General features: G+C 35.4%; 1 protein-coding gene across 4 annotated transcripts in view; it reads right to left on the bottom strand.

Moving 5' to 3' along the window:
* Nucleotides 1–12,500, bottom strand: part of frmd4a (FERM domain containing 4A) — a 133,757-nt gene that overhangs the window by 81,140 nt on the left and 40,117 nt on the right. The window contains exon 1 of one of the 4 annotated variants that reach the window (XM_046864200.1): nt 10,482–10,892. The exons of 2 other annotated variants lie outside the window; for them this stretch is intronic. In XM_046864200.1, the coding sequence (XP_046720156.1) occupies nt 10,482–10,574 (93 nt within the window). In that variant the 5' untranslated portion in view covers nt 10,575–10,892. Of the gene's footprint in view, nt 1–10,481; nt 10,893–12,500 lie in introns of those variants that run through there. One more of the 4 variants, XM_046864199.1, reaches the window with a different exon arrangement.

Below are 12,500 nucleotides of genomic sequence, written 5' to 3' on the forward strand. Positions count from 1 at the left end.
AAAGCTCAAAGCCACAGGAGCGTAGAAAAAGCCACACACACACACACACACAACACACACATACACACACACACACACACACACACACACACACACACACTAAATAAAGGGAATATTTGGCATTTAAATATCCGTAACCCCCAGTGAAACGCAGGACAGCTACCCAAAATAATCGCGGGCACACTCACATCTTCCGACCCACACACCCCGCACCCCCGTGTGCCATGAATAGACTATTGAGACACTATGATGAGTCAGTGTGTGTGCGTGCATGTGTGTGTTCTGGGACTGGTCTGTTCCAGTGTGTATGAAACACTCCATTCTCTGCTCATGCCTCATCCTACAAAGCCGTGTATGTTCATGTTCATGTCTGAGGGACATTCTTCGGGCGATTCGGGGTGATGGTTCCTGTTTTTAGAGGGAACACTCTGACCCCTTTGCACTATTGACTATAAGCCGAGATTTCTGGGAACACAACAGTTTAATTAAAGCTGTTGCTCAACCAGTTTGGAATCAGCATGAAGGGGCTGAGGATGGGCAAATGGTAGAGATTGTGCGCTTTAAATACAATGTTAAATGCATTCATATCCAAGTGAATGCATTCTACAAAAATTATGTTTCACAAAAATGTTGCCCTAACAACTGTCTTTAGATTTTCATTATACAAGTTTTGAGTTTCTATTCAGAACAGAAACCTTTCTAATAGCGTGTCCATATGATAAAGGTACAAGGGTTAGACTTTAGATTGATTACATCAGTATTTTACAGAAAATCAGGCAAAGGACAAAAAAAATCTCCAAATCCTGAGGGAATCTTGCTATCACATGACACAAAATAACAAATTGGAGCTATAATCTTTTATACCAGTTGATATGTAGTGATTTTTGATCAAATATTGCACTGAGGAGTCTGTTAGAGTTCCATCTATCTATCTATCTATCTATCTATCTATCTATCTATCTATCTATCTATCTATCTATCTATCTATCTATCTATCTATCTATCTATCTATCTATCTATCTATCTATCTATCTATCTATCACACCAAAGTTTCACAAACCAACACAAATGTATGCTAAGTAGTTTGTTGGTCTTATAATAACAGCCACAAATGTTGGTTTTCTTTGCTGTTTGTAGATTTCTAGTTCCAGAATGTAGCCTCATAGCTAACCTAGATGACATAGCAATTTATTTGTTTGTTTATTTATTAATGAAACTGGTTGTTTCTTCATTGATCTTTTCATAGCAATTTTATTTTTAATTAAATTATTAGCTGCCTAACAGCACAAGACTGAAGTAAAAGGGTGTACACCAGGAGTAAGTTTATGTGTCTCTGAATATTTATTATGTATGGTACAGATTCAGCTAGTGGTTAGAGCAGAGCTTTTAACTCAAATCTTACATTGTATTCCATTTTAGCAACAGTCTATCCACAATATACATAATAAATGTATAATAATATGTAATATAATATAATTGGAAAAAGTACTCTCTAGTCACTCTCCGGAAAAGTGAATAGACAATACATTTGAATAAATGGTCATAAATATCTCCTTCAGAGCTAAAAAACCTTATTTATTTATAATTAATATTTCTTATAAAGATTTAATCCATTATAATATATATATATATATATATATATATATATATATATATATGTATATAATCATCCTTATATAGAGAAACATACAGTTTTATATTTGTAATAATAAGAGTATTACTGTTTCCTTTGTTCACAATTACCACACTATTATATTAGTTGTGTGTGTATTTATTTTACTGAATGTAAAAATACAATATAATGTATGTTAAGTATGAAAACCAGTCAACGTATTACAGTTTTTCTTAGTTGCTTTGCAGAGTTTCTTAAATTATTCTTAATATTTGCAAACCAGTAAGTGCATTTCTCAAAACAATTTGTACAAACAGCACAATACTTTGGATTTCTTGTGAAAGCCTGTACTTTTCTCAAAATCCTTAGTTCATCTCTCAAAAGTAAGTATTTGTCTCCATGAACATCTCCTTGCCATTAAAATAACAAGTCCCTTTCTCATTGTTCACAAACGAGATTGTCAAATTGTTTAGCTACATTGTCAGTATGATGCTGCACAGTTTCAGTATTTACTGACGTAAACTATAGTTTGGATCACAATGATTGAAAATGCACATGGCTGAATTTCTTCTGTATGGTATATATGAATTTCAGAAGCACAAATGTGTTAATTTGATTGCATATTTAATTTTTATTGATTGCATTAGGCAGAACAGGATTCACACTTTTACTGTACTGTAATAGTGTCTGTTCGTTTCTTAGTTGTTCATCCATTTTTAGAAATTGTAATTCTGTGTTTTGCTCTGTCTGTACAACTTCGCTCGCCAATTGAAGGTTCATGAGATCCACCTTTGACCTATTTTAGAGAACTAGTTGATTATTGGTTGATCTGATGCCGTTCACTCTCCTTCATAAGTGACATTCAACATTCATCTGCACAATTTATCAATTCAAGTCACATTTACAAAAAAAATAAACAATAATAATACAAATTTAAGGTTGACAGATTTTGATTTAACTATTTTGCAATCAATAACTTATTCATTGAACTGATGTCTAGATGTTTTGGGGGTTTAAGATATTCAGGTGAAACCAATATAATATATTTTGATCAACATGACAAACAACTGATGTAGGAAAAAGCAGACAATTGTTAACAATCGATAAAATAAATGAACAAAAACATTCGCAATTTGATCAAAGCAACAAAACATTTTTCTTATGATGAGCACAAATGACTAAATGATGTGGAGGTTGAACAAATAGTTTTGAGAATTTGATTTCTGAATTGAGAAATGCTCCGAAGCGACTGGGAAAAACTGTAAGATATTCAGGCAAAACTAGTATAATATATTTTGATCAACATGACATGAACAACTGATAATGTAGGAAACAGCAGACACTTGTAAAAATATCCATTAAATAAATGTAACAAAGCTTTCACAATTTTTAAAAGCTTTTGAAGTCGTTTTGAGAATTTCATTTCTGATCTGAGAAATGCTCTGAAGAAACTGAGAAAACTGTAATAAAATATTTAGACAAAACACATAACAACATGACAGTGTGTTCAGTTTTCAGCAGTGTACATTTGTGTACAAGAATGACTGAGTATTTATCATTATTTAATCTGTTTGTCTGTGTACTGGAGAGAAAAAGAAAGCACTCAGACTGGTGGTACGTGTTGGTACTTACTAATACCAAGCAAAAAGGGTTTAGTTCTCTCAGGATGAATAGCATTATTGTGTGTTCAAAGAGCGTTCAAATTAATCCCGCAACTAAAATCTGGCACGGAGAACCCTCAAACTATAGTTTGCTAATTAGTCTTTACAGATGGGGAAGGTCCGAGTGGAAAAAAAACGTGCATGGCACTGGAGTTATTATAGTTACTCTGAGTCACTTCTTTGGATCCTGAAAGCAAGAAAAATGAGACCCAAATCACAAGGGGAGCTCCCTCTGCTGGTTCCACCGCATTCAGCTCCAGGATTAACCCATGCTTTCATCATTGTTTGTATGTCCATGTGTGTGTGCATGTGTGTATAACATCTGAAATATGACAGCAGGCTTCAGGGGAAGTCTAATGTGTGGGAATTTTTTAGCAAAAATTTAAATATATAGCAAAATGAAAGCTTGCTGGTATTCATTTCCAAGAGTGTTAAATTAGTGTTGACCAGAGAATAAAATATGCAGTCAAAAGAATTCTTATGGGAACTCAAATGGAAATTCTTTGGAAATTTTACAGTGTTGCAAATTCATGGACAAATTATTTTTTTTCGGACAGTACAAAGATTAGATTAAACATGTATTAGACGTCATCCGAAAAGGATCAGTGTCACACACCAATGCACAAGTTCACATGCCTGTGTAAATGACCAGGTCTCTAATAAACAAGTGACGTTATAGTGAAGTGTATTGAGTCTCAATTTGCATTCGGGCTCTCTCGCTCTCTATCCGTCCACTGTAACAATGAGTCTCCAGGGAGAGGTCGAGCACAGCAGCAGGCATGGAGGCTGTTTCCCAACGCACTGCACTGTGTGTGTGTGTTTGTTTGTGTGTGTGTGTGTGTGTGTGTGTGTGTGTTTCTTTAGCCAAAAAAAATTATAGATTAAACTTAATGCAAAAGAAGGTCAACTGGGGGAGGTAACGCTAGATTCTGAAACGTATGTCCCACACTGTGGGATAAAGCAGACTCAGAAACCATGCAGAGAGGGATAACAGAAGCGAGGGATGTATGAAAGAGTAAAATGATTGGTGAGACTCCATAATGGTTAAATACACTGTAGAATAAACAAAGGTAGTGAGTGGGTGATAAAGGTAGTATGTGCAGAATTACGAGGTGCTTATACTTATTTTTACAGTTACAGTGATTTACACGTGTTTTGATAAGTTACTCATAGGGGTCATGTGACTAAACTGAGGACAGCCGTGTGACTGTAATGAGAAACTCCAAACTCGTGATTCTTTGGACACAACAATGCATATTAGACTATGCTCTTCCTTTTATGAAAAGCTGTTTTTAAGTGTGAATTTGGAGAGTAAGTGCATTAATAAGTACATACTAAACATTTGTAAACGAAGTACTTGCCATAATTCTGTACTTGCTTTTGAATAAACTTGGACCAAAAAAATCGACTAAATTATAACAGTTCTGAGTTTAATGAATAAATTACTTTTAATCTTATAACCACATTGTTAATTTTAAGTGATAAGTCACTCAAGCACCTCCTGCACTTTATAGTCTTTTGTAAAGAAAAAGTCACCTTGAACAGCAAACTGTCACGTAAAAGATGACCAAGCGCAGACCTGCTCATTTACTCACCACTAACTGCTCTAAGCCGACCTTTTTATATCGAGCTAAATTAGAGAGTTCCTTGCAATGTGGTTTTAAAGAAAATATTTTTCTTTCTATATTTGGCCATTGAAATTTATTTTTCCAAAATAAAGTTGATATATAATTTACATGATATAAAATAATAAAATATAAATATGATATTGTTAACGTGTTAAAAAAACAAACTAACAAAAAGTATATGTATATAGTCAGGATTTTGAAGCTTGTGGACAGAAAAGTATAGAGATACTTTCTGACATGAAGAGGGAAAATCAAAATCTGTTATATACAGATACATTTGTATTAAAAAATTAGAAAATATTTATTTGTGTGAGACTTTATTTTGCACACATTTACAATGTCATATTTAAGGTTTTCATCTTTCATCTTAAAATCTTTATTTATGAACAATTTTGAATGTCATGTTAATGATTATACTTCTATACCGTACTTTTAGTACTTAGATGTTTTTTCTTCTTCTGTAAACCCAGGTAAACGAAACCAAACATTTTAACAAACAAACGAACACATAAATGAATGAATAAAATAAATAAACAACTGTCAGTAAATACTTTCACTAATCCCTGCATCTAGTCTATTTTTGCCCTCTTGTCCTGGTCATGATCAGATGACAATCCACCAGTCTACCACGGGAACAAATAATCGATTTTGTCAGCGCTGCAATGATGGATTGTCTTGCAAAGACGTTGTTTTTGTCACTGTTCAACAATGCATGTGGATCGTTATGTGATTTGGAAAATGTAGCCAGAGGACTCTTCACACTAAGGACAGATATAGGTCACATGTTCTAATGAAATGAGAGAGGATTTGAGCGAAACTAATGACTTGCGATAAGAACGTAGCCACAGAGAGGAAGAGTGAGGGTGAAGCGACCCTCTGTTTCTGCTTAACAAAGCACAATATGTTTGGGTTACATGGTCTGGCCTTTACATTTTACACAATCTGTACCACAACCTGTCAACATACTTACATTGTCATGTAAACCCAAATGCTGCTATGTTGAATGCAATACATTCTGAGTTCCAACAATTCTGTATTGTACACCATCACAATACTATGATTTCCAGCTTCTACTCAACATATGCACATGCTTTATACAACCATTTCCTCTTACACCAGTACAGCACAAGCAGCCAATCATAATCACCCCTGGGGACAAAAACTATTTGACATAGACTAAAACAAAATACACAGGATGGAGCTGAACCTAATCCATTCAGCATGAAGATGAAAAATGAAAGACAAGGGATAGACAAAAAAGAACAAAGAATGAGTGAGATACAAACAAAGGTGGTGGGATGGGATGAGGGAAGGATTTGGTAATCAGAGAGACAGAATAGCCCATGCTCATTTGATTAAATCTCTTTGTCTACTGATGGCAATAATGATGTCTTATCGTTTGTGGCTTCACCCCCACAGCTCATCTCTCAGCCTCGAAGGAAAAGCCTGGAATTACTGCAGCAATTCAAAGAAGCCAATCATCCAGACACAGCATGAGAGCCCCACAGCACATGCTACAGATGCAAATCATTCACTGCGACCCAAACGGTACATTCCTGAGCTTCCATTTATCACTCATTTCAGCATTTAACATTGGAAGAAGTGCTGCACAGTGAGATAAAAGAAAAAAACACTCCCAAAACCACTGCGATATAATAAGCAATGATGGCTTAAACAGTGATATTAAAAGCAGCCATTGGTACCTGCAGAGAGGAGAGAGCACTACCTCTGTGTGAGACAAAGTCACATGATGTTACTCATCAGGAAAGAGGACTTGAAAATGACACTTTATCAGGCATTTGCAAGGATTTTATTCATAGATCGTTGCTCTAGAGGAGTTCTTGGAAATGTACAGATTAAATACAAAACTTTATTTCAGACTTAATCCAACAGTCTGACTATTAAGTGTAATATTTTAATAAGTCAATATGATGAATCTAATAATGAATATAATGACTATATTTGTATTTAGAACAGCATAGTAGTAGCTGGGAATATACTATTAGTACTCAAGACAGTAATATATTTATCTTATTGTATAAACTCCATAGGGGGGCCAGAATCACTTTAGATAGATAGATAGATAGATAGATAGATAGATAGATAGATAGATAGATAGATAGATAGATAGATGGATAGATGGATAGATGGATAGATGGATAAATGCGGTAATGAAATGGGGGTGTAAACATTATTAATACATGAGCAATTATTTTTAGTAATGTATTCACTTTATTACAAAATAATTAATAGTTAATAACTAAACAATGTGCTGAGATTTTAAATCAGGGCTAATGATTGTAGTAGTTATATAACTACTGGTATTACTGCAGTTGTGTAATAGTACTTTAGTATAATTGTAGTAGGTTGGTAGCGCATCCATTAGAGCATACAGTATACAGCACATTAATTAGAGCATACAGTAGCAATTGTAATACAATCATAATATTTGTTCTTATTATATTAGTTGTATTAGTTTTTTTTTTTTTTTAGTTTAGTTATAATAATAGTTTTATTAGAAGTTGTAATGTTATCTGTGCCACCATTAATGGGTAAAAAGCATTTATTTTATATACTATTAGTACCATTGTAGTCACTAAGTCATAGTAGCTATTGAATACTATACATTAACATGAATATTTAAACAGTGAGTGAATTATTGCTGCTTAATACTGGAAAATGTAATTAAACCATAAATCATTACTGCCATTTCTGCCCAAGACACCAATGAGTACCAACAGTGGTGCTGGTTACAGCTGTAGTAATAGTAGCAGTAGTTTGTTTTTCTAAAAAAAAAGTGACAGCGACAAAACAATTTATACTAATACTACTAGTAGTAGTAGTAGTAGTCGTAGTATAGCAGCAGAAGTAGGAGGATAGATGGTAATTATTTCTAAGAAAATTAAAAATGGTAGTAGTAATAGATGTAGTAGCAGAAATAGTAATTAGTACTCATAAAACTAAGTGGTAACAGTTGTTGTAGTAGAAGTAGGAGGAGGGTAAGAAAGAGGAGGGTGAGAAAAAGAAATAGTAATTAGTATTCATAAAACAATGTGTTAATCGCTGTAGTAGTAGTTGCAGAAATGGTAATTAGTACTTAATTGTTAGTAGTAAAGGTAATGATATTAGTAGTAAATGTGACAGTAACAGTGGTAGTCCTAGTTGTAATAAAACTCAAAGTTGAAATATTAATATTAAAACTAGTGGGTATTCAGAGTGAAAGTAGTTCTGGTATCAGTAATATTATAGATAATGGTCGTAGTAATTGTATTATTTTTAATGATGGAAAAAAAAGAAAAAACCCATACACAGCACACACATACAATCAAAATGCAATGCACGCTTTTCCTGCGTGGTATATCCTTCACATTCTGGATATAGCAGCGATACTAACAGCATTTGCCAAATTGGTATGAGGAGAGGGAGCAACCATGGTGCTGCTGAGTTTTCAATACATGAACACATTAAATCTACCACTAATGTAATTTGCTATCAGATGCGAGTATAAGAAAACACACACACACACACACACACACACACACACACACACACACACACACACACACACACGTAAACTCCTAATAAACTAGACTCACATGCCTTGATCAGGTCATGCTGTGACCATGCATTAGGGCAAGTGCTCTCCAACTGAGAGAGATTAGAGCTGAGCAGACCGCTACATGCTACTATCATAAATATACATTGACGTCTATACATCAGGGTCATGATAAATTCCAGCACTCCCAAACTACTACAGAATTGTCCATCATGAAAGTAACAAGGGCCAAAACAAAATCCAAAGTAGTTTTGGATATTTAGAGTGTATGTCTGTCTGGATTACAGTAGAATATTATATCACTGTTATTAACCAGTAAACTTTGTGAACCAGGTTGCCAGAGACATCCCGCCTCAGGCCAGAAAGAGGGATAGAGAAAGAGAGAGGGAGAGAGAGGAGGAGAACACAGCAGGGGATAAGTACTGGTAACGTGCATGAGGAAATCATCTGATCAATAATTCATACTGCTATAATTACATACATCTGCCTGAGAGAAAAAACAGAGAAAAAGAGAGGAGAGGCAGTGCTGTTACACATTAGTGTCAAGTATTTCAGCTATCCTTTTATTGCTACAATCTGTGGGAGAGGGAACTCGACTCCAGCAACAAACAACAGCAACATAATGCGATGCTAATTCTTAAGTGCTAATAAGGAAACGAATTTCCCACCTAGCATACATGTGAACTTGTAGGACAACGTATAAGTCAACTGTAGTTAAACGGTTTCTGTTGCATCTGTGCATACAGTATGTGTTACTACCCCTTCTTTTTCTTATTTCTTTCTAATGAGAAAAAGCTAAAAAGTTACTTATAATTTACTTATTATATTAATTATAAATTAATCAAAGTCTATGAGCAGCTGTAGGGCAAGTTACTATACCGTTATTTATACATATAAAATGTATTATTTTGCAGTGTTTGAATTAATTTGAATTAATGGAACATAATTGAAATATTCATAATATTTGTATTCTTATGATTAGGAGTATTGTATTTCGTCACCAAAAAAAAAAAAGATTGGGGATTAACACAAAACTTTTTCCTGTATTGTTTTCTATTAAAAAATATACAAGAGCAGATTTGTATGCCCTTCAGACTCATCCAAAGACTTTGAGCTTTATTGTAAAAATAATGAAGTCAATTGATGATATGTGTAGTCACATATGACGCACTGGGACTAGACTTCCATTTGAAATAACTTCATAGTAAAGACATTTTCAATTCCTTTTCTCCAAAATGGAAACCTTCTTAAATTCTTCACGGAAGTAATTACACCTACAGCCAGATACACGAGGCTGAAAAAAATGCTTCAATGTTGCTGTAATGACAGTAATTCTCGTACACTGATCAGGGGTTTAAATAGCACTCCGATGAGTTGCTCATGTAAGGAAAATAATTCACATAACTTAGCAGGTAGCAGCCTGTCCTGTCTTTAATGACTGACTGACACCTTGAGGTCATTTTCATAGAGAAGATGCTTATTATGATGCCATTGGATAGCGAAATTCCACACATTAAGAATGCATGAGCAGAGCAAAATAAATCCTAATGCTGGTCTAGGATCATAAATCATTATAATGAGAATTTCATCGCCTACTTATGGAGCGCCTTTATCCTGGAGTACTTGCTGTCATTAGCATCTCCACATCGCCTGATATTTTTAGAAAGCAGATTCATATATATATATATATATATATATATATATATATCCTCTTGTGAACTCGATCACTAAGAAACAAAGGAACTGTACTTTTAGTATGTATGCCCATGTGCTTTATTTGAAAAAAGGTATCAGTCCTTAGTTCCCCAATTGTCTTCATTAAATAAATAATCATGATTTCAATTGAAAGAAAAGATGTCCTGGACAAAGGAAAGTACAGTCTTGACCAAATATTTCTAAGTGTGTAGACACACATAAGCAGAAAAGCATGCACAGTCCAGTCCCACCATATCCTTTATCTCTCTCTCTCCCTGTCTGTTTCCCTCTTTCTCCCCTTTCTTTCTCAGTGTCTCCGTTCTTCTTACCCGTTCCTCGCTGTTCCTCCGTAGAGTAGCCACAGGCAGTTTAAAGAGCAGCCTGCGACTCCTGCTAGGCGTTACAGCCGCCTGGACCACCATACTGACTGGCTGACCGAGAGAGCGTGTGCCACGAGCCGAGTGTGTCTGCTGTCCCAGAGCAGACAGACGCTCTCGGTCTGTCCTCCTGTCTGTCTCCACGGCTCGCTTCTTTTCCAGACTGATGCTCTTGTTCCTTTGCTCTGTATATCTTTGTAAATTCCTTCTTGCGTGTTCCCTCTAATTTCTTCGGATTCTTTTATCTTTCTGGGAAGCCTGCAGTGTGTTTGTCTGTCTGACTCACTCAGCCCATTCTCTGACAGCTCCACTGCTTTCTTTACGAGGTATGTGTGTCTTTCTTTCTGAGTAAGTGTGTGAGAGCAGGAGGGCGGGAGGGAGGCTTTTTGCTTTTTCTCTTTCCTCCCTCTCTCTCTCTCTCACTCTCTCTCTCTCTCTCTCTCTCTCTCTTTCTCTCCCTGTCTCTCTCTCTCTCAGTCTCTCACTCTTTTTCTGTAAGTGGCAGATTAGCTCCTGGGTACAGAGCACTAAATACGGCAGCTCCTCTGGACAGGCTCAATCCAGGTCATTGGATTAATATGAGCATGCATACTCAGAGCAAGTCATGTGACCAGGCACGAGGTTAGGTTTGTGTGTATGCATGCAAGAAAGAACGCCACCTCTTTGTTCATACAATTTATATATATGTGTCTGTGTGTGTGTGTGTGTGTGTGTGTGTGCACAATGACCAAGCTTGCTCTCAAACTGAATATTTGACGTTTCGCCATCTGGTGCTCAGATTAGCTGTAAATCACATTGGCTGCTTTTACCTAGCTTCAGCTTCGACACACACACACACACACACACACACACACACACACACACACACACACAAAGAAAATACCCTTAAGCTGCCAACAAGATTACACTAGGGATAATTGTGTGTGTGTGTGTGTGTGTGTGGTAAAGTAATGAACGGAAGACATATTCTGGTTCAAATGAGAACCAAAATGACATTATCTTGCTACACACTCCCTCATTACTTATAAACATGATGAACTAAAGCAATTATTAATCAGATTAAGTGAAAACAACAGAGCTACTTAATGCTACAAATTACTTAAGATTCCAGACTTAAGTCGGCTTTACACTAAATGTGTTATAGAAAAAAATCTTACAACGTAATACAATTAGTTGTTTATGCATGTTCTGATCTACATTTGTGAAAAGCTTTGGCAGTAGAAGATTGTTTATTCATTCATTTATTTTTAAATAAAACCTCAGCGTGGTTTACAAGTGATGCAACAGAAAAGCTTTAACCCTGTTGTTAGGACATCACAACGATGCCACAACTATCTGGGTCTGGAAGCCACAAAAACAAAAAAAATTGGTTGTGTTTGTTGGGTGGGAGGAATGGAATGCTTAGATTCCTCCATCAATCGCAGTTACATGAATCAAACTAAAACATCTGTGAGCTCATAGATTTGGAAGAGGGCAGATATAATTTTCATTTGAGTGGTTTATGCTGCCCTGTGCCATAACACTCACACAAGCAAGGATGCAAGTGCAATGAAAACAAGCAATTTTGAATAATCCAAGAAAACAAATACAAAATGCCAAAACAAGTTGCCAACAAGATATATTAGATAAGATATATAAGAACTTTAATGCTTGGTAAGTCAATGGAGCAGGTACAAAAAATGATGGTATCAGGTTGCTTTACATGTTTTGGTAGAACCATTTTAAGGCCTTATATTCTGTGGTTGGTATTTGTCATATAATAAAAACTATAACTATAATCACACAAAAGAAATATAAACAAGGGAGCAAGACAGGACATTTAGGATATCCAACTTTCTATAATTCTTAAGGGTAAAACATAGCTCAAATCTTAAGGGTAAAGACACTTTACTAGCTGGAATTTAAAGCTCTTACATTACTTATAAATAAGTTCTTCTTCTTCTTTCAGCTGCTCCTATTAGGGGTCGCCAC

This window comes from Silurus meridionalis, chromosome 13 (assembly GCF_014805685.1).
Source record: "Silurus meridionalis isolate SWU-2019-XX chromosome 13, ASM1480568v1, whole genome shotgun sequence".
NCBI classification, from domain to species: domain Eukaryota; kingdom Metazoa; phylum Chordata; class Actinopteri; order Siluriformes; family Siluridae; genus Silurus; species Silurus meridionalis.